The 24,593-nt window shown below is 37.5% G+C and overlaps 1 protein-coding gene across 3 annotated transcripts in view; it reads right to left on the reverse strand.

Annotated features, from left to right (window-relative positions):
- Positions 1-24,593, reverse strand: part of LOC133522315 (myosin heavy chain, non-muscle) — a gene marked incomplete in the record, with an annotated part of 83,045 nt that overhangs the window by 19,529 nt on the left and 38,923 nt on the right. For 2 of the 3 annotated variants that reach the window (XM_061857612.1, XM_061857614.1), the window contains 9 exon segments: positions 247-414; positions 1,458-1,628; positions 2,691-4,030; positions 4,267-4,485; positions 4,968-5,190; positions 5,716-5,808; positions 6,761-6,784; positions 9,334-9,455; positions 13,643-13,799. In XM_061857612.1, the coding sequence (XP_061713596.1) occupies positions 247-414; positions 1,458-1,628; positions 2,691-4,030; positions 4,267-4,485; positions 4,968-5,190; positions 5,716-5,808; positions 6,761-6,784; positions 9,334-9,455; positions 13,643-13,799 (2,517 nt within the window). 3 annotated transcript variants of the gene reach the window in all.

Here is a 24,593-nt window from a genome sequence, read left to right on the forward strand (position 1 = left end):
TTACAAATTGCTCTCTTCTGAACTATGAGGATCAGTGGAGTTACCCCAAATAAGCGTGCCATACGACATAATAAATAATGACATACATTCTAATGCATATTACAATGTACACTCGGCCTTACGAGGCTAAATAGTTCTCGTCTCTTATTTAAAAGGATTGTACGATTGAAATTGTTTTATTACGAGTAGTCGAGATGTATCTTAGAATGGCCGTGTCGGAGTATTGAGAGACCCCTCAATGTCTACCTGTATGTTAAGCTGTAACCGTTTCTTCTCCTGCTGCAGCGCGCTACACCTCTCCTCTTCCTCCTCGATCCTGCCCTCCAGGTCATGCAGGAGTTCTTCTAGCTCCTGCTTCCTGGCGGCTGCGCGAGCGCGAGATTCTTCCGCTTCGGCGCATAGCTCTAACTCCGCCTGCATAGTGAGAATTAGTAATTAGTACCTGGGCGACCCAGCTTTGCTCGGTTATAACTATTTATTGTAATATGGTGGTCTATAGTTGATAATCTTAACTACATTTTTTTACTAAATTAAACTTGTCTAAAACAATAAAAAATTAAAAATTATATATAAACTTGAACATATAAAAAAAACAAAAGTTAGCCACCGGGCGAGATTCGAACCCGTAACACTCGTTTAGCAGTCCGCGTCTTAACCCGCTGGACCAGACGGACAGTGACCGGTAACACGAAATTAGCGACCATATTCTGCGTCGAAAGAAAAACGCATGAAAACTCGAAAACACGCGTTTTCCCAAACATAAGACTAATCTACATAGATTGTATACCCCCAAAAACCCCCATATACCAAATTTCAGCGAAATCGTTAGAGCCGTTTCCGAGATCACAGAAATATATATACATATATATATATATATATACAAGAATTGCTCGTTTAAAGGTATAAGATTGTTTTATTGAGACATATCTTACACTAAATGTTAAGAATATTATCGATGTTGATTAGAGGATTTTGGAGCTTTAGATAGGACTAATGATAAGTTTCTACATTTAACTTGCAAATATCAACGACCTTTCCGGTAAGATCTTACACCTGTATAGAGTATATGTATACTTTGGACCCATTTGAGCCTGGCAATTTTATTCGACCTTATGAGATTTCAGCATGTTCTGGATCTGTCGGAGCTCGTCCTTGTAAGTCAGCTCCTGTTTCATCACCTCCAGAACACTTAGGTCTTAGATCATACCTGCAGCTGCTTGGCTAGCTGCGTCTTCTCGGCGCTGGCCTGCTGGAACTTCTGCTCGTACTTATGGCAGCCGTTTATCTGCGTCTTCAGCTTTTCACGGATCTGACCCTTGTCCTCCGTCAGAAGATCCACATGGATCTTACCCGCAGCTGCTCAGTCAGCTGCGTTTTCTCGGCGCTGGCCTTTTAGAACTTCTGCTCGTACTCCTGACGACGCTCGTCCTCCGTAAGGAGTCCCACGTGGATCTTACCTGCAGTTGCTCAGCCAGTTGAGTTTTCTCGGCGCTGGCCTGCTGGAACTTCTGCTCGTACTCCTGGCAGCGCTTCATCTGCGTGTCCAGCTTGTCACGGATCTGACGGAGCTCGTCCTCCTTCTGCGTCAGCTTCTCCTCCTGCTTCGTCACTTCTAGGAGAGGTTTCACCTGGAATGTTTGGTCAAAGCTTAGTGAATCGTCAATCGTTTTGTCTGATGCAGATAGATCTCTCTTCTTCTTTTTCGCAAACGCCTATGTTACTTTCAGAAGAGGTTTTAATAAGTACTGTGTAAGATATGGAATTTAACTGTGAATTCAAATGCCAGCGAGGCGCTGCGGCTATTTGCTTCTACATCCCATAAAAATATTCCAATAGCTACTGTGTAAAGTACCGCTTTATATACATTTTGATAGATACACTGTCTATAACAATAAACACAAATTACTTACAGGTGTTCATTATTAGATGTAGAGCATTATAAGCCATTATAAAAAAATACGAAGAATGAAATACGAAACGAACGAAAATTAATTACGATAATATTGTTTAGAATTAGATAATATCAAGTAGATAAATTGAACTTCGAACCCTCCCAAGAAATAATCAATCTACTACACACATTCAATAATCAAAACTAAACAGTATAAATAAACTTACGAGCAGTGGAAAGATAAACTTGATAGCTTCGCACCATTTTACACACTACAGTCTGATGAACAAGTGGACCTATTTACATAACTTTCGCATTACACCGAGGTTGTTGCCAAAACTCTAGGTCGGTTATAATAACTAATTGTTTTAGTTGAACGCCGTTGGACTTGGTATAATAATAACACCTGTTGTACTTAGAACTGGGTTAGTGAGTCCCACGTTATTGTAACTTTGACAATGACTGCTTTTAGGTATATTTATAAGCACGACAGCCGAGTATTACGCCCCTATTTCATCCTCATATGACAATTGCAGGTATAAGTTGGGATCGAATATTAACAATTCGCACTAGATGTATCATTGCTAAACTTTTTGAACGTCATCACGCGTATCCTGCGGTGCGCGTCATTGTGAACCTTGTCGGAATGTACGAAGATTGATATTGAGCTGTAGCTGCGCGCATCAAGAACCAATGGTTAAGAACCTAGACCTAGATATCAAATGTCAGGTATAGACTATAGAAGAATTAGATGGTAGATAATTTTTAGCACATACGAACCTATATAATTAAATCTTACCTTTATATACAATCTCCACCATTGCCAATTCCTAAGCTTGAGGTAAGCAGCGCAGTTCCTCTGGATGATTCTGATCGCATTCAGTTGCTGCAATCTCTTCTGGTAGTTCCTCCTTGCTAAGAATCCCCGGCAGAACGCCTGGAAGTTCACAATCAAGTCCGTGATCTTATAGTCTCTTTCCTCTTCCAAGTGGGCCAGTACACCAGCCCTGAAGAAGATCTTTGACTGACCAACGCGGTACAGGTTGTGATCGAGCTCTAACGCTTCGATCATCTGCTCACACGCCTTCTTTCCGTCCATGAAACCTTTAGGGATGATGTTGGGGGTTAGCAGTTCATATCGCTGTCTGAACTCCTGGAATGGAATTCGGTTAGGGAAACCTTGTCTACATATCCTGATGCCCTCCAACACACCATTACATCTGAGCTGATCTAAGACCAGAGGTGCTTCGATCTTACCCGCCCTCTTCTCGTGGTTAGGAATGATACACCTGACGAAGTTCGGATTTGTGTTTCTGAGTGTGGCCATAAGTTTTGTCAGCTGCTCTTTGTACAGTTGAGAGACGGTTCTGAACATACCCTTTCTCGTTCTGGCACCGAATTGAGTGTCCGTCATAGCCTGCTGCGCCATGCCGACGATCTCAGCGTCCTTCCAGATGTGACATACGAAGGGATCCTGGGAAGACTGAAGAAGGGAAACCACATTTTCGTTCAACGGGTCCATGTTCTTCATCAGCCATTTCTCAGCGGAGTAGTCTACTTTGCCAGCGTAATGTATGATAGCGAAGTCGGCGATGCCTCGGAAGTCGGTCTTCATGAATTTGGGGTGGACAGAATGAGCGGAGACCAACTTTTCGACGAATGTTTTATCCGTGGCTTTGGGGAACCAACATTCCTCGTCTAACAAGGCCATGATGCCCATGGGTTTGTCAATAAGGTCGATAGTCGGCTGTAGATCGAGTCCGAAGTCGATAAACTTCCATTCGATGCCTTCCCTCTGGTATTCTTCCTGTTCTAGGATGAACATGGTGTGGTTGAAGAGTTGTTGGAGCTTTTCATTTGTGTAGTTGATGCAGAGCTGCTCAAAGGAGTTGAGATCGAAGATTTCAAAACCGGCCATATCGAGGATGCCGATGAAGGAAGCTCCTTGCCTCTTGGTCCTGTCCAGAGACCTGTTGATCCTGTTGACAAGCCACCTGAAGAGGCGCTCGTAGCACGCTTTACCGATGGCTTCCACTGAGAATTCCACTTGTTCTTTCGTCTGCGCTTTCGTTACGAAGTCGCGACCGACCTTGATCCTCGGTTTGAGGAAAGCCTTTGTCATCTCCGTTACGGAAAGACCTGAAAAAGACAAGCAAATAGTTATTACTGAACTGTTGTAGATTAAATTGGATACTAATAGCTTTTAAAGTTCAAATAAATCATTTCTTTATAAATTATCATTTTATTCCATGGATAATGGAATGGAACCTAACGTAACTATAAACCTTGGCTAAATACCATATATGACACAAACGGAAGACGTACTTTCGGAAGATAAGTTTACCAAGTGTTACTTAAGACATGTATCAACTTACCGAGTAAATGAGCAATTTTTTGAGCAACAGTGTTATCAGGCAGCGTAGCCTGGTCGGAGTTCCTCTCCTGCTTGAACTGCATGGATCCAAACAGCAGCGTGGCCGATACTATTCTGAATATCGAGTTGAAGTCCTCGTTGTTCATGCCCATGATGTTCATGGACTTGATGGTGGCTTGGAACTCTAGGGCGTCGTCGATACCGGGCACTGTAAAGGATTCTACACTAAGCGTAAAGTGGATGTCGATCAAATTTGGAAGAATGTTAATTGATCTGTTTCAAAATTTTAATGCCAAACGGGTGTTGTTTTCACATCAACATGCAAAATAACACGACAAGGATTGTTTCGTGCGTTTGTTTCAAAATGTATGTATCCAAAAATTTACTTTTTTTTTAGCATTTGTTCAAAAAATATTTCGGTCGCATTGAAATGGCAGTTGCGTCTTATTAATCTTATAATGCTTAATTTTGGTGGTGTTAGTAGGAATACCATAAGTCAAATAGACCTTAGATCTGTCAAAGGTTGAGGAAGGTCACTAAAAGCAAACGACAATTAACTTCTTATTGTTGCTATTATAAGAGACGGCACATGGTCTGTTGTTGAATTTGTTTAAAGTTAAGATTCGACAATAAAACATTTTTGTCAATTTCAATGCAACAGAAAAAATTCAAAGCAAGTAAAACTTTCAAATCCAACAATACCTGGTAACGCCGCATTAGACAGGAACGGGTAACTCTTCGGGTCCTCAAGAATGTACTCTGCCCGCTGCTCCGGCGTCGCCCCGGTGAGGAGTTGGTAGAAGATGTGGAAGGTCCGCTCGTCTTTCGCCTGGCGAATGGCGCGCGACTTCTCCAGGAGGTATGTCTCTATGTTCGCGCCGGCAATGTAGCCGGACGCGTCGAAGTTTATTCTTATGAATTTGCCCTGTAATGGGAAAGGGAGGCGTGGGATATCTGACAAGTTTTGACACGTTGGACCGCTTAACGCCAAGTAACGCCGTACTGTATTTACTGTATTAATTTTGTCGTAGAAACCATGTAAATACATGGTGTATCACGAGATTCACAAGGAACCCGAACGAATACGATCAAAAGAAAAAAATATGAGTTTAGGTCAGTTTAGCCAAAAAAAAATGTTTTTCTTTGAATTTTTTCGTTTTTTTTTAATGTATTTGTACATAAAATTCAAATGTTATTAGTAAACCAGTCACTTAAAATTATTTTGACATTGCTAGTTTTCGCAAAGTGTTATATTTTGTTACATCTGTCAATGAGGATATTTAGACTAGTAGTAACATGGCCAGCAAAAAGGCGTTTAGCTAGTAACAATAAAAATATGTCGTTCCAAAAGACGAGGTTCGATTTGAGCTTTCGTGTATGGTAGGCACCATCAATCACTATCTATATGTGGTAATATAATTATGAAATAAAATAGCATTGGTTTACTTACGAATCTTGACGAGTTGTCGTTTTTGACTGTTTTAGCGTTACCAAACGCTTCAAGTATGGGGTTGGCTTGCAATAATTGTTGTTCTAATTCGCCCTGAAAGGAAAACATGGATTTGATTAAGTCTGTTCAACAAAATTGCAGTATTTTAGAGAAAAATACTGACATTATTCGGCTGATACTGATGAATGTTAGTACAAACACATGACAGAAGCGTGGGAGGGTTAATGTTTATGTTAGGGTGAACACTGAATTACTACCAATGATGTTTTAGCAAAATTTACCTCAAAAGTAGGTCCATAGGTCTAAGGGTTAGCATGAAATGTAATGTTGGCGAAGTTAGAGACTAAATTTAGAAAATATTACAATGGCTGTCCATATATTATGAGTATTATGACTTAGCTTGTATCTATCAGGATAGTAAAAAGTAATTGGAATGGATTTTTTATTTATATCACGTGTTGTAATAACCAAAAAGTTTGTGTCAAAACTGGACCTATTAGGAGTATAAAAATATCTGATTAAAGAAAAGCTTCTCCATAATATTTTGTTGAAATCAGCAAAACATGTGAAATTAGAAAATTATCAAGCAAGTTCAAAAGTTACTCCATTAGCGCCCACAGTACTCGTTTAGGTACAATCAACAGTAGCTAAGCGGGTCCATTAACCCATTCGATACACAAATAGATACAATGGACTAAGTTATTCTGAACTCGGAATGATTATAATAGCTAGACGGTAAGGCCAAAAATCCCAAAAAAATACATATATTACGTATAATACTTTTGTACATTAATGGTTACCTAGGATACACAACGCAATATAAAATAGATGGAAAAAACTCAAGCTAGTGTCCCGTCTACGCTAATTGTGCACCGCCAATGTATGGTCGCGCCATAATTGCTGTAGTATTTGGCATACAAATTAAGCGTAGCTTGTCAATTATGAAAACAAAAAATGAAAATAAACAAAATTTTGCGTTACATATCCATATAATCCAAAGTGTATGTGGCGATGGTATAAGTTGGAATTTCCTCATTGGACTTACTATTATCAACTGTGGTGAGGGTCCCTGCAGTAGATCCAGGCATCGGGGAGGGAGAGAAAAATATACATCAGTGCATGTTCAGAAGTAGTACAAGTAGACTTAAACTATAATGATGGTTGTCGCTAGGTACAAAAGCAAGCTAACTAACTAAATTAACGTCGTTAATAATACAAGCAAACCCAAATTCATAAGAGATGGGAAACCAGTTTTTCATGTTAAAACTTGAAGTAAATCATTCAAACAAATAGCTTTAGACATTCCGTCTATACATTCTATACTCAGTAACAACCATGAATAAGTATAGAAAAAGAAAATTCTTGCAATTTGTATCTTAAACATAGTTATACATTTTAATAAGAGGTCGTTTTGAAGATAATATTTATGTAAGAATCGGTATGACATCAGTTTTATCCTCCTAAAGTCCTTAGTTTTGTGTCCATATGCAAGAATTTTCTGTAATTATGTATAAAAGGTGCTATACAGTGAATTTACAAGCCACCTCCGACATGCAGGTGTGCTAAAATATACACTCTTTTATACCAGGGTGTGTCGAGTATTTTAGAGAAAGGAAATAGCGAAAATTTACTTTTACCACATCACATACGCAGCGTATCTTTAGAGCTCAACATGTTCAACCTTATGCAAATAGTCATAGGGTATAAAATAGCCTGACGTTTGATACTAGCGACCACGAAAACTTACCCTCACACGGTAGTCAAACCAGTAAATTTGTGAGCGCTTGAGTAAATAAAATAAAGTTTTTCAAAATACCCCGAAACTTGATATTATTTAAGAAAACAACGTACATATAATTTGTATAAACAAATAATAAAATTCGTTTCATAATGAGAGTATTGTAGGAGCAGTAGGAGCGTTCTTCTGTCCTGTGATAGAGACCAAGATCATCTCGGGTCGGTGACCCTTTAAAGAATAATTAAATTCTAATTTAACGGTACCTACACAAAGTTATTGTGTTAGAACATAAATACATATATTCTCCACATTTTCCGTGTTACAACGACCACCATTTTAATTATAATAATGACATGAGGCGTTACTCATATTCATAATACCAATTAGCAGCCAAACTTGACAAATATGTTACTCTGTATGTGACCCAGAGGCGATATTGCTAAATAATCGTTCATACCGTAATTGGCGCATTTCTTACAAATTATACGACATTTTGTTGGTACACTTCAGCGTAAAATGTACTTGACAAAATATGATATGCTGATAGCCAAAGTTTATATCGTTTGACACAATGATGTAGAGGTTTACGCCCGTGATCTGGGTAAAATTGCAAATAAGAATTCGTTGGTCGTAAAAGTTTATTGTGTGGCCAAGTTTATAATCATAATACACTCGTGAACGTTACGAATTCGAACATATTTAGATATATTATTTAATATTAGTATATACTGTAGGGTGTAGGGCTAAGATGGTCGGCTCTTTATCATTTGTCACCATGCCTGTCACATTCTAACAAGTGTGTATGCGCGAAAGTGACGGGCATAGTGACAAATGATAAAAATAGTACCATTATACCTCCTCTGAAACGAAACCTTAAAAATTTAAATAAGTTTAAACGTGAAGCAACGTCAGATTAGTATAAATCGCACCTGAGTGTACCAAAAAGGCATTTAACGAACATGGCAAGACCAGCCTTATGTAAGCTTGCGAACGATATGGGGCTATCGGACATCTTAAAGTTACGTACAAGATTTAACTCCCTTTTACATCAGCTTTTAAAATATACCTTCTGTACTAAGAGACAAGGTCGGAAATGCTATAGAAAGCGTGTGTCATAAGTCTTTTTAAAAGTGTCGTATATATTACTCCGATATATTTACGAGTATGTACACTCAATCGATCCTTGTCTTATTAAACCTTATATGGGATTTATATCTTAAGGTGTGAAATCGAGTACGAATAGTCCAATTAGTACAATTTAATGTAAACCAATCGAGATGCAATAAAATTTCGAAGCAAGTGGAAAACTTTCATGATACAGCTGCACTAGTTAGTCGATCAAGGTCTAAAATGTACCTTATATAAACGGCAGTAAGTTTAAAGTTCAGCGAAACCAGATAATGGCAAGCAAGGAAACTCCAAAATCCTGCCCTGTAATGTGGTGATCACACTTAAGGTTATAAATATTTTGTCTATATTTTCTCTCTGGGTTCTTTCGCACTCAAATATATTTATAAAATCCGTTTTGTCATGCTATAAGAAATGATTTTATGTTTTCGTTCCCTCATATAGGGTTTTAGATATCGTTATCTATTTGCAATGAAGTCAGCTTATACTGCAAAGTTGACAAATATAAATATTTGGCAATTGATGACGAATTTTCCCATTAAACATGTACTTAAATTTAACCAATACTTTGGATGTACTAAGTCAATAGACAAATACAGATTTCGTGACTCAAAATACTCGCGTGATTTAAAACTCTGAAAACCGACATAGTCTCTGCTTTAATGTGTAAAAGATATGACTAACAGTTCCTATTTGATTAAAGAATTTATCTATCTTTAAGACACTAAAGAAGAAATTAGAATCACTCTCACCGCTCCGGATCCTTTAGGTTTTGAGGCAGCGACGTATGCGAGGTACTGTATGACTTTTTTCGTATTTTCTGTCTTTCCGGCGCCCGATTCTCCCGTGCAGAGGATGGACTGGTCTTCGCGATCTGAAATACAGGATAAATTACAAAATTAATACTTTAATGTATAAACATCTAGTTGTAGTTTCAAACTAGCGACAGAATTTTATAGCGATCAGCGCTTACGCCAATACTAATACTACGCGACGTAGGCGCCGACCGCCATAAGGTACCTTTTGATAGGGATTGTCACAAATGGCTACACGTATACATCAAATTCGTTCGGTTTTTTTTTTAATCAAGAGCCAGGCTCAAATTCGTCCGTATCTGCGTATATTGTTTTACCTATAGAATAGGCTGTTTTTATTGTGTCTATTCTATCTATAATATATTATGGGCTGAGTGCCTTAGTCACGGGGTTTGTAAATACATTTTTTTTTAAATATATTATAGGACATTTTTACACAAATTGACTAAGTCCCACAGTAAGCTCAACAAGGCTTGTGTTGAGGGTACTTAGACAACGATATATATAATATATAAATATCTATAAATACTTAGATACATAGAAAACACCCATGACTCAGGAACAAATATCCATGCTCATCACACAAATACATGCCCTTACCAGGATTTGAACCCGGGACCATCAGCTTCGTAGGCAGGGTAACTACCCACTAGGCCAAACCGGTGGTCAAAAAGTATACATAAAAGTACAGACTAAAATTTAAAATAACTCCAAAAAATTTAAGGAAGCTTCAGCACTTAGATGGTTGGCAGTCCTTAACTGTACGTTACTCCAGAAACTTCCTGCCTTGCAAAGCTAAACTGTGGAATGAACTGACGCCAACGGTATTTCCGGACCGATACGACATTCAAACCTTAAAGAAAAGTTACTCCCATCTCACAGATCGGCAACACCTTGCCTTGCTGCGCCTTAAGAGTGTACACACATGGGCGACGGTAATCGCTTACCATCAGGCGATTCGTCTGCTCGTTTGCCTCCTATATCATAAAAAAGCAGATTGCTTTCCTATTTCTTTTGCAAACAGCAAGCTTGTCAGTGCCTGCCTTGTTTTATAGTAGTGATCATATCAAATCAAGTTAGATGATTGACGTGAGAAAGATCTTCAACAAAGTTTACTTTAACTCCATAAAAGATGTGTATCTAAATGTCACCGGGTCATCTTTTAACGACACCTAATGAACGTCACATTGTTGTTTAATTATGAAATTGTAGTAAACCAATGTCTTAGTCAGGGCCCGTACATTTTATGCCGTTGACGTAAAAATGACGTTATTTCACATACAGACAGTTTTATCATAGCACTACAAATTTTGATTGCTAACATATTGACGCCTAAAATGTACACTGTTAAAAATCGAAAATATGTATAATTTAATAAACTAACAATCTATTATTTTGTTGCGTGACAGTCTGACAGTAAGATGAAAGTTAGTTAGACGTTTCTGAACTGATTGTCAAGTATCTATATCAGTTAACTAAAGAGGTTGAAAAATGATTTATTATAGCGAAAATACTAATTGGAATCATACTCTATGTGGCGTGACGTCATTTTTCCGTCAACGGCATGAAATGTACGGGCCCTGCTTATTATTATTACAGTGTATAATTTAATAAACTAACAATCTATTATTTTGTTGCGTGACAGTCTGACAGTAAGATGAAAGTTAGTTAGACGTTTCTGAACTGATTGTCAAGTATCTATATCAGTTAACTAAAGAGGTTGAAAAATGATTTATTATAGCGAAAATACTAATTGGAATCATACTCTATGTGGCGTGACGTCATTTTTCCGTCAACGGCATGAAATGTACGGGCCCTGCTTATTATTATTACAGTGTTATTAAGATCCCGTTCTCTGATACCTCTTTAATGAAAACTACATATTAATTCTTATAGTATTTTGTTATTTTCACAGTATACAGTTCTCTTACCTCTAACTATTTGACCCAGGGCCTAATTTACGGAATTAGGCACTTTCGCGGAACCTTGGCCGCGGGCAGTTTATAGTCCGCTGGTTTAGGATGTAAGGGATTGTAAGGGAACCCTCCCGCTATCCTCAGCTACAAATAGTTCATCAGACCTCCTGCTCTAAGTGTAGCCGAACTTTTCGTAGGCGACTGTTACTTAAAACTTTCCATCCAAATAAAAATTCTGTCTAGACTTGATATATGTATTATGATATGTATTATCTTTGTCCAGCACGCAAGTCGTGAGTCAACGCATCAAACTCATAACAACCTAAACAATGCATTTGCATACGGAACCGCAGCGTATCTTCGCCTTTGTTTACTATCATTATGAAACAATGTGGGTGTTTCTTGTGTGACTTAGTGAGTGACTGAAAACTGATCTATCCAGGATTAGTCAGGGAATTTAACCTTGCGCCCAAAAACGCAAGGTGAAAAGAATGATATCACCTCGCATGCTCCTTGCTCCTTCCCGTTATCATTACGGTCAGTTGCGTAATCTTGAGTCAATGGTAAAAGAGAATATGGCCTTATTAAGCTACTGGACTCACGAAGAGAACTTTGGTACACCATGCAACCTCAACGGTTTGACGGACTTCAACTTGATGCTCGCGACATACAACGATTAGATGCAATACTAATATTTGGTCAAATATAGCCATATGATATGTACCGGCATGAGATCTTCGTCTCAATTGCGTGATAAAAAAAAAACAGATTATAATATTCCTGTAATCATTCAGTTTATTATTTGTCTTCAACTTCACTCGTTGCCGTCTTTGTCAACTGAACAGCAACCTTATGAATCGATCCTAAACAATGGGTTGGCACGGAACCGGCGCATCCTCACCTTTGTTTACTACCATTACGAAACGCAAACACCGTGGGCGTTTCCTGTCGGACCTAGGCTGTTCTCTCTTACACAAGCGAGCGTTTCATTCAGAAGAACCAGAACAGCGACCTCAACAGTCACATAGCTGTATTGGATCTTGAGGTCATATGTGTCCTGGTTAATTAGAGGCAAATGCTCGACTGTATATTTATAAGCGGTGGGAATAGAACTAGTACTTAGCGAGTGTCGCGATCGAATGTCGTAGGTTCAAAGGGTTAAATTCGCTAGAAGAATGTGAAAGGGATATCAGAGGTGAAGGGAGAGATAGTTATGATTTTCGATAGTTTCAGTATAACAGTTTCTGTATAAGGGATGTAGTTGAAAAAATAAATATTCCTCGGGACAATTTACTAGTTCATTTACTACAGTTTAGTAAGGATTAATAACGCTAATTTTCCAACCTTTAAATATTCATTTTTGATATGTATTTTGTCTTCTCGTCGAAACCTGCATGCGAAATGATGAATTTTAAATTTTGAGCTCGAGATTTTTTTTTACCATCTCAATAGATTTCTAGGTGTTGTAACGTTTGTAAACACTATGGTGACGCCTTGGTCAATTTCGGTCGAGGTCTAAAAAGAGCACTCTAGTAACATGTCACAAGACCTGTCATAAATCTTTAAAAAAACCAAAACAGGCTCAGCACTACGGAGCCGGAGATAAAGCCGACGGAACCATTTGTCTAATTGTTCACTAATGGGCGCGATACGGCGCGCCTATCTCGCTTTGTGGTTAGTTCGTGATTCGAGAGGAATGCGCTAAATGTCTGAGCGGTATTTGAACGTACACATAAAGTCAGAACGTAGTGTTGAACAATATAGGAGCACGACTCGTAAAACTGAATCGGCTTCTGGTCGGCGAAGACCCATTCACTGTGATTTACAAGGAGCTACGACTATGTAACATAGCTAGGTCAATATAGTCACTTACAACATTTATCCGAACTCGTATCGAGATGAATCTTATGATTATCAACAGCATTCCCTTTAAAAAAATCCCCTTATCAAGACGAGATTATAATTTCCATCACAATTCTATAATAGACTAACATTATCTGTGGCACCGAACGTCTGGGGCAAAATCAATTAACTCGTTTAATTCTCCAAAGCTATTAAGCTATAGGGGAGGGAGTGGGGGTTAAAACACGACTTAAGGTAACATTCGGATGTTAATTAATAACGTCACTTATTTTATCAAGGGAATTGACAGATACAGCGACAGCGTCAAAGCCGGAGCAGTAATGTCGCAACAGTAATGCATCTTTATGTACCAGGCTGTGTCATTGATGACGGCACTTATACATCGTGCTGTTCTATCTCCCCATCGTCAGTATCGTCACGTACTACTCGGTGGGTGTCTCATAAGTATTAACTTGAGGAATACTGACCTTGTAACATAGAGCGGTATGCTGTGTCGGTGATGGCGAACACGTGTGGTGGTACCTCGTGCCTCTTTATGCCTTTGTACCTCTCCATGATCTTCTCCGTGTAGATGGGCAGCTTTTTGTACGGGTTGACCACCACGCAGAAGAGGCCGGAGTATGTCTGCGGAAGACATTTTGAAGTTAGAATCTTTAACGTACGCATCAATTTTAAACTTATCAACGTGTAAGATCCAGTAACAAATATTCGTTATCATAACATAGATGTGTGAACCTTATTGGACAAGCACTAGCTTCGTAGGCAGGATATTCAACTGTTTCTGTCTAATCTACGATTTAAGGCCCATGTTTCTTTTCTTATAACGAATGTTACAAATATGGTAACGCGAAGTCTGCAAGATTCTAAGAACTAGATAGGTAACATAGCATCTTAACAAGTAATGATGAGATATTAGCGATACGACCTCTGTCATTAAATTGTAACTTGGTCAGATAGTATGGCGTTGTTAATTAATAACTAATGATGTATAATGCAATACGTTTCACCAGCCTCAAGAACTACGAGGAAAATATAAATTGGCCACCGTATAACTCAACTAATGAAATTGATTCTTTACAGTCATCAGTTCATCACTTCCAACCAGGTGAGACGAGTATCCATTGCTCACGGTAACTTACTTAACTGCTGGTAAGTTAACCTTCCTTCCCCTTGCTAGTAGAGTGCTTGCACACGTTTTACGAGAACAATCTTGGGTTTAACATGTTCCCCACACAAACAAAATGTATTATATTTTACAGTGCATACGGTGCAACTTTACCGCCCTAGTGCGGTTACTAGCACTATAGGTATGTGCGTATGTCGAAAATTTACTGTAAAACGTTGTACAATACACGTGCGAAAAGATAATTTGCAATTTGTGTCGATTTAAAACACTCAATTCGGCCGTGTTTTAATTTATCGCCACTCGTTGCGGATTTCCTTCTTTTCGCACTTGTATCGTAATTTACTAATAATGTATAAGTACAAATGGTTTAGCGTAATCAGTGAGGTGTCAGTAATATTACACACGGCCTTGGTTGGGCCCAATGAGCAACAATAAATTAATAAATCAGCGAGCCAAATGATCGAATGATCTCAGCTTCATTACAGGGTTCTAGATCCGAATCTGACAAGAGGTAAAGCAGATTGATTTATTTGACTTACTACACTGCATTTGTCGATTCGCATAATTATTTGCTTGACGATTTAAGTCAGAATTTGGATTTTTTACAACGCAATCCACGAATACTACACATACTTAAAACAAAAATGGTTTGTGATCCTCGAAGTATTATCGAAACTAAATTGTCTCCAGCATTCCAATCAATGAGAAAATAATTAAAACATTATTTTATACATACAGGCGCCTTCTGGAGTTTAGTTAAAATTGAACCTTATCCCACATAGCGAGAGTCAATTTTAAATGTTCACCATTTAGAACTCCCAATATTATTTGACCGAGCCCGCGGTTCAAAATCAGTTTAATAAAATGTACCTATTGCGTGGGGTTCCAGCTGTAGTAATTAGAACGTATTGAGTTTATTGGTATTTCATCACCGCAATCATATGACCGAATAATAGATGGAGCGAGAAGTGAATGACATGGGTCAGTTGATTGCAACTTGATATAAGATCATTTCGTGTGAAATATCTCATCATTTTAAGTGAATAAATAACAGGCAAACCGTTTTTTTTACATAGAGATAATGTTTAGGGGAAGTTTAAAAATACACCGAAAATATTAGAAGGATCCTTTGCAGGTTCTGGAATATCTCTCCTCCTTTTAGAATACTCAAGTTATAATCCCAGTTGTAAGATGGCTGAGATTAAAATCCTATATGTGAGTAACTTGTATTTCCAACACTTGAAGAAAAACAGCATTGCATCGATACCAACGAAGACGAGAGTGACTTCCCCATCCGCTTGCAAGAAGTGATTCACACAGATTCCGTAGTGTTAGGTAATACTGGAATGCTTTCTACAGCTAATTGATGAGACATCAATATGTCGTTAGAGAATATGAGTCATGGGAATGAGTACTTCCGATGCAATCGGAAGTTGTTAGGATAGGAAGGCTTGTAGACTTCCACTAACAACTCGCCACACCTTTCTCAATGATACGTAAAGTAAACATCACATCGGTATGTTATAAATAAATAAAAAAGTGGTAGATGTTCGAAAATGACTCCTTTCACCTCACCACGAATTCGGGTCCCGATTTGGATCACTTAGTTCTCGGAATTAATATGTCTTTAGCGGTTTGGTCGTTGGGTTTTTCCTTAGCGATTGCCTCATTGTTGTGTATAACGGTTTAATACTAAACCTTTGACACGAGCGTATTTTGCCACGGGAAAATAATGCTCTTCCCTGGGGTCAAGTTATCGTGAAGGAGCTCATAAGATTTGTAAGACAGGATTGGGCCAAGAACGCAGTTTAAATAAAGTAATGCGTATACAGGTCAAGCAAGGAGCGTCGCCGACCATAAAGTATGCGCAAACAACCAATTAGATAGAGAATTATTGCTTTGAACTAATTGCTGTGATCGTAAAACTATTATCGGGACAAATCAATTTGTTGTAGTAGTTAATAAAGGACGGGTTAATTTAGGCGCTCTAAGACAAGTTGTAAGATTACGCCGTAGTTAATGATACAGTATCCAACAAGTCCTCAGGTCAATGTGACTTAAAAACGACATATATAAATACATCAACTGTTTTCCGAAATCATATACAAGTAAAAAAAAAACTTCCAGCGTCCCGCGTTATTTTAGGCTTGCGTATCCAAAATGTCAAAACCAGCACTGTCTGTTCTGTTCCGCCGTCTATCCGTTGAACAGAGCCATTTTACTCGGAGACTTTAAGACCCAAGGCTTAGGTATTTTTTTGAAGTGAAAACTTCTTTAGCGGCGCTGTGCACTTTTTGTGATGGGGATAAAATGTTAAACTCGTGTCAGGGCGTCAGATGTCACGTGACCGTCAGATTGAAAATTCGTAAGACGGACACGTGACATCATGGTGACGTGCAAATTGAATGTCATCGAAGCCTGGTTACTTTTGAAAAATCGTATCTTATTCAAGTGTGACATATTATTTTCTTCATAATCAAAGTGCTGTCATAACGGTTAAAGAGGTTTAATCTTTGTTAATTGTGTTGTATTGTATCTTTGTGTTGTTGGGTGTCTATGATTGTAGATACTCAAATTTTTCCTTACCAAAAAGTTAAATAACAGAAAAGAAGCTTGATTGTTATACTTAATATGATGGTGAACGATTCATTAACATTTACTGATTGTGTAGGTTGTAGTCCTGCTCACGTCTCATGAATTACTCTGTATATGGTACAATATTACTTAACACTAATTCGCATTTCAAAATATCTTCCACACTCAAATTTATTTACGTAGGTATAATAGAGAATTATCTCTTTTTATAAAACTGCTACTCAATTTCTCCGTAATATCAAAAATGCACAACGTTAATATTCAAATTTTCACTTCTGCCGGCACTCCCGGAGTGCAACCCTTTTTTTTATCAACAAAACACATCGTTTGATACCATTATCTCTTTCTCAAACTACTAGGTAGAAAGAACCAGATCTTTTCTCTTGTTCCCCCATTACCCGTGACCATAATATGCGTTCTGTATAATTATTAAAGTAACATAAGATAACCGTTATCTCGGTCGGCGACTACAAAGCGCGCCTGTTTGATAACATTATCGGGGGCAATTGCTCCGAATCAATTTGCGATCTGACCCGGCGTCTAGAGGACGTGTACGAGTAAACACGCTCATTGTTTAGCTATTCGCACAAGGATTTCATTCCATTTACCAAATCCCATTGACTGAAAATAACTTTATATTTAGAAAACAGTCCTTAAAAGGAAGTAATCCAAAGATCTAAATGATTAACCCAAATACCCAAAGATATCTTAAACAGGAAAGCTCGATTTTGTAAATATGAACAATCAAACTGAGGATAACAAAGAAACAAGCCACATTTCTATGTAAAACGTTTAAATTGCCGAAGGCTACGCCTACAGATAAAGTGTAGGCAATAGAGCGTAACAAATTTACACAAAAGGCTGCGCTAGATGAATATTCGAATAAATTAGGCAGACAATTTAATTAATAATGAACCTAATTAAGAAGGTAAAATACATTTAAATAGTGGCCTGATAATGATGCTGTTTCTAAGCTTGAGTTGGGTTTTAATACATAATATTGCGGATAAATTGGTAAAGCGGTGGTGGCCGAGTGGATATGACGTCCGACTTTCAATCCGGAGGTCGCGGGTTCAAATCCTGGCTCGTACCAATGAGTTTTTCGGAAGTTATGTACGAAATATCATTTGATATTTACCACTAGCTTTTCGGTGAAGGAAAACATCGTGAGGAAACCTGCATACATCTGCGAAGAAATTCAAAGGTGTATGTGAAGTCCCCAATCCGCATTGGGCTAGCGTGGGGACTATAGCCCGAGCCCTCTCGCACATGAGAGGAGGCCTGTGCCCAGCAGTGGGACGTATATAGGCTGAATTATTATTATTAATTTAAATGATACGAACAAAAAAATTGTATATAACATAAAGCTTTATATATATAATAATTATAAGGACACTTCTGTGCGTCTTCATTTGCATACAAGGATTATCGATTCATCTGCTATGTAGTACATGTAGAGAACGGTTGCGAGAAGTTGTAGATATTGAAGAAAAGAGATCGAAATGTGCACATACCGTAATGAGGCAGATGGATTTATATACATAGCATACGTATCTTAATAATCCTAACTAAAACCAGACGTAATTCATAAGTAAATAAATAAATATTTGGGGACAATCTTACACACATTGACCTAGCTCCATACTAAGATTACTATGAAAAGCTTTTTACTTTTCTGACATTTAAAATTTCGCATATCTTTGTTTACGTTGTTTGTCTTTGACCTGTATAGCCGGCTTAGACTTTGTACAATAGATCTTAGGTTGCCTTTCGATACGATTGGGCAAGAGTGTCAAAGCCCATGAACACTAAACTTCCCCGACCAGCCATATGTCGCAGCAATGTATCAGTGTCGCAATAGCGAAGCACAAAAACTGCAGCGGCACGGTTTCCACGAGGCGGGCTCCTTATTCGGCATCTCCTACTAGGGCTCGCCTAGTAAACGGATTGAATGCTATACAGCTATGCTGTAAATAGCAACGTTTTGCTGTGATTTGGCTTGCTGCTTTAGTATTTTGACGGTGGTTCTCGATCACCAACATCCTTATAGACCGTGTTTTTTTTTTATTTTCGTTAATTTCAATGAAATTAAATTAAATAACTTTCTTCAAGACACCGGTATTCTAATTAACTCAACTTCGGAAATAAGCAATAATTATTTTTTATCTTATAAGGCCTTTACGAGCGTCTACACTAGCCTAAGGGCCTGTTAGCATATTGAACAATGTTTATTACGAGTTCATACATTTGCTACTCAACGTAAGTACTATCTCGGACGATCGATGTTTGAATTTGAAATGACATTGATGTCACAGTTTTCAATTGTTTGGTCGAGTTAAAAGTAATGCGCGTATTATAACAACGCTACATGCAACATTTAATTACTTTTTATAAATACTTTTTATGAACTATTCCATTTAGTTTCCCTAAACGTACTTACCGATACCCCGAAGTTAACGGTATTCAATAAAAAACACGGTTCATACGTTTTGTTTGTCATCGTCTTGTTGAGTTCTGATAAATAAGATCACATTTGTAAAATCGCATTCATCATTATTGGCCATGTGCGAAGTGCGTAACCTAAATGCGTTAACAATCGCGCCGTGATATAAATGTGAATCAAAATTTTCATATTCTTTGACTCATGTCAACAGTCGTCCTACAAAAGAAGCAATAATAAAATAATAATAATAATTAATAATTCAGCCTATATACGTCCCACTGCTGGGCACAGGCCTCCTCTCATGCGCGAGAGGGCTCGCGCTATAGTCCCCACGCTAGCCCAATGCGGATTGGGGACTTCACATACACCTTTGAATTTCTTCGCAGATGCATGCAGGTTTCCTCACGATGTTTTCCTTCACCGAAAAGCTAGTGGTAAATATCAAATGATATTTCGTACATAAGTTCCGAAAAACTCATAAAAGAAGCAATAATACGTACTCAAAATTAATTCTACTTACAATATGACACATGTACATATTAGTTTCAATAATGTTGCAATATCGAAATCATTTGACTATTGTGGCTTGTACACATTACATGAAAATGCATCGATCGCGTGGTCTCTGCCTTTTGTCCTTCCAAAATCGGTTTTATTAGATAGTGGACCTCTGTTATTACCTATTCTATGGCTCCGGTCAAGCTCGAAAGTAAAAAAAACAAATGACCCAGCCATCATCAGTACACACGGGCTGTCATGTGGTGACGCGCGCGCACAAAGAAAAGGTAATGTAGGATGACTCACGAGTTCACCATCCAAACGTTTGGCAAAATGGCCGCTACACTTTACGAGCGTTTTTTATGGTCAACGGGAATCGCGAAATTATGGACATAGTTGCGAAGATTTTATGGTGCTAATTCTGCGACCAAATCTGGTTATGGTTAATAAAATGGTAGTGAATATTACACACTCAGCTTTTCTATAAAAATATATTCCATGAAATATAATTCTTGGATTAACATGTCACCATAATGGGAAGCTTTGAATAGAAAAAGAAAGGTTTACGACTGGAATTGATAATTAAGTACATTAGAATAAATTTTCAGGTAAGTATACAATAGAAAAATAATTAAATATATTGAAAAGAAGATGAAGATGAGCAGAAGCAATTTGTTGCAGTCGTTAGTAAATTTTCAACAAGACACCTGTAAGCCATAAAATAACACACCACACAAAAACCAAAGGAATTCAAGCAAAACTATGAAATCATTAGTTTGCCTAATGTGAGTAAGCATTAAGAGACGCAGCCTTGAAGAATATAAGGTACGACTTGAAACAAAAAGCGTTTACAAGTGTACTCGTCAAATCATATCCAAACGGTTTTGTCTCTCGGAATAACAAGGTTGGTGAATTAATAAATAAGACGTAATACAAGGTAATTGAGGATATAGGAGACAGCAGCGCGATAAAGAGTGCGAAAAGTAAAATGACAAGATTAATGTGCTGATAAATCGATATATTATACAACAAATATCTTTTCAATGTTGTTTTTCTATACTGTAATGAAACTCGTTCTCAGTAAAACCTGAACCGTTAAGTGGTTCACGTAAAAGCTGAAGTACTAGTTATTTAACTACAGATTTCACACAAAGCCTTTTTCACTATGGGAAATAATAATGATATAAGACTATAAGGGTGCTGTTTTACCAGTTCTACATAATGATGATGTTATGTCATTAATGGAATTAATGATATAACACATTGTTTGCTTCTATTTTCAACATAGTAGTTGTAATTATATTTCAAATTCTGTTGGTCTGATTTATTGCAATCTTTGATTTACTGGATATTTTAATTAATTCACTGTAATTAAAACCGATTGCATTAGTTAGCAGGTTGTCACATCAAAGCAACATCAAATAAGTCTTAGGCCTATCTACAATTCTAATAACAGTTCTATGCATCTAAACTAGAATAGTGATCTCGCCTGAATACAAACTTGTAGGATCAAAGATAATTCCAAATACGTAACGGCCATACATATTCTCGAAGCTGAGTCACACCGGCATAGTAACGCGCATCTGTTCAAACTGGAAGCAAGGCCGTGCGAGGCCGACTTTAATTACTGCACCATGTCTATTAACTATGGGTTAATAAGCGATTGAAATTTTACGTGGGAGACGCAGTATACGATAACGTTACAGTTCAGAATCTGCCCCATTGTATATAGTAAGAGATGTCCGAATGTTTTTAAGACTCTTAAAAGCTTCTACTATTCGGACATCTTAAAAATTCTAACATGAATACAGCCATTACAGCTGCATGGTAAAAAATATACCATTAAAGCGAAATCATAGCATTTTTGGATAGACAACGAAATAAAAATTCTCATTTTGGCTACTGTGAATAACGACGTAACGGAAAAATTAAAAATAAATAAGTTTGCTCAAAATCAATAAACCAAGTCTTTCTAGCTAGACCAACTAAGGAGGAAAATAAACCAAGAATATAGAAAATAGGGAGGCCAAGGAGAATATACAACATGTCAAGGAATAAGTAAACGTTATTTTATATCAGGATGTCAAAGACAAGATTTACATTCATAAAAACTAAATTAATTTATGATAATTTAAGTATATGATGATGGGAATGTTATATATAAATGTTGTGACTTGCATTGCAATTGCATTTGCTGATGAGTTTAAATGGCAAAGTGGAATGAAATTATGGTAGATCTATTTCGAAAAGGGTCAACAGAGCTACATTTACATTCAAAACACCACCTCGTTTGTATAATTTATTTATTTCGAGCAAAGGAAGGTACGTTAGCGCCGCAAGAGATATACACCCACATAACCTTAACATGATTTAGCTCAGCCTTATCGTACTGCTTATTTCAAGTCTTTTTCACTATGAGAAATAATAATGATATAAGACTATAAGGGTGCTGTTTTTCCAGTTCTACATAATGATGATGTTATGTCATTAATGGAATTAATGTTATAACAAGCTAAAAGGTTCAATTTCAGGTCTTAAAACTCAAGTTATGACTCACACGCCTATCTGAGAATCGTTAGCGTAAGAGCTGACATGTTTGGTACTTTGGCCAGTACAAATAATGAAAGTACACATTTGTACGGCTTTGCAAATATGTCGTTCTAGTTCGCTTAGCTAAGAATAAAGTACATTTTATTGGCGATTCAAACACTGATGATGACAGCGAAATTTAGTGCAATGTATACGTAATTACGCAGAGATGAACGTATAAAATTGTTATACATTTTGTTGCGTAAGATTTGTGTTAATATCTAAGCACCAGTGAAGCTGAATCGAACCCTCATTGATAAAATTACTGTAACTTAATACACCTGCGTATAGTAACAAATTCAGATACCAGTCAACCACGGTGACTCAGAATCAGATTGGTTAATGATACGCAAGAATGGAAACGGATCCATTGATTGAAGAATACGATTAAGAAGGGTAAATAGCAAATAGGAAATGTCTTGGCCATTGACCTTAAAAGATGCTATTTTTGTAACAGTTGACTTAAAAAACCCATAATAGGGCATGACAATAAACAGTCACCCACACACACCAAAAAGGAAAATGTAATCCGTCAACAAGATGTTTGAGATTTACCAGTAAGGAGCTATTATGGAAATGTAGAAGCTTAAATTACCGAGACGAGAATTGTTCGGATGGATAAAAGATAATCAGTTAAACCACTCTTACCGATAATATTTTTTTGTTGTTGTTAATATTTAAGTAGGTTTAGAGAATTCTTCAATTAAATGCCATTCTAAACTAAATCTCTTCATTCTTTTTTCTACACTGGCTGACAGTTGTAAAGATTTATTTATGGGATTACCTCAAGGGAGTATGTTGGGTCCAAAAACGTTTACATTTTGCTTTCTTGAAAGCACGAGTCTCAGATGCGCACGCTGTTGTAAAACAATTAGCATTGCGATAATTCGTTCATTATCAAAGTGTCGCGAGCGTTGAACTCACGCGCAGGATATAGGCTCGTTTCGCGTATCGCTGCGCATCCGCTGCGATACCAGAGCAGATCGAACGGTTTTTACTTGTTGCTTTAAGTTGCATACGAGAATTTATTTCAAGACTAGTTTCCGTTCGCGGAGAGTTTGTTTTGCATTACCCTTCTTTAAGTGGAAAGTCCAAAGTTTTAAGTAACAAGCAAAAACTAAGACTGTAAGTTCTTAAACACAATCATTTCAAATAACAGGTCTTTAAATTGACTTCTAATGACGAGTACCTAATAATGTCGAGATAAGAAGAAAGTATGCAAGTAAGGAGTTCGCTAGGAGAAACTCTTGACTTCATCAAGTCTTAATACCTTGACTAATATATTGGGATTATAGAATTAACATGTCAAGTTCATCTCAAGATTCTCAACTAAAAACTTAATCAGCTTAAAGGCAAGTAAGGCAACCCAGACAAGCCGATCTAATCGGCTTCTATGCCATATACTGGTGTATTATCTTTGCAGGGGCCGGCGAGTCGACTATTTGGGCGTAATTTATAACAGCAACAAAATTCTCTTTGCAAAAAAAATACGAACTCTTAACAGTGCCCGCTATATTACATGAATAACGTGATCCCAGGATCCTTAACACCAGCCAGCTTAATCGGAAAGCTTTTTTGCATACAGGATTTCATAGGCATTCGCCTCACTTGTACTGGATGAATGTAATAGGAATGACCCCAAAGGGTGCATCGGTCTGTTGAATGTGACTTTGGTTTTAAAGAGTTCATTAGTGCCTGGGTTTTGGTAAATTGATTCCATTATTTCGGAGACTTGAGTTACGGTTGTAAGGTTTCGAAGGTGGAATTATTTTTAGTAAAGAGACGGAAAATATACGACTGATTAAATATGAAGTTCAGGTTGTAATATTTCTAGGGAGTGATCTTCAGCTCGAACAGCTTGAAGGATTTGAATGTCTTAGATTCTTCTTCTTTTAATTACTTTACGTACCACTTTGTATGCAAAATAATGACATTGAATTGAATTGGGTGAAGAGCCATCTTTTTGTCAGTTTTTGATTGGTAGGTTTTGAGAAGCTCCTTATTCTGGTCGGAATAAATTCAAAATAAATAAATAAAGTATGAAAATTCCCGTAGAATTACGAAAACTTCCATATGTTTTTGTAGGACATACGCTAAAATTGGGCTTATGGTGTACAGAAGGACAATAAGGAACTCTATCTATCCACCAAATTTTATCAAAATCTGA

The sequence above is a fragment of the Cydia pomonella genome, chromosome 10 (assembly GCF_033807575.1).
Source record: "Cydia pomonella isolate Wapato2018A chromosome 10, ilCydPomo1, whole genome shotgun sequence".
Taxonomy (NCBI): Eukaryota; Metazoa; Arthropoda; class Insecta; order Lepidoptera; family Tortricidae; genus Cydia; species Cydia pomonella.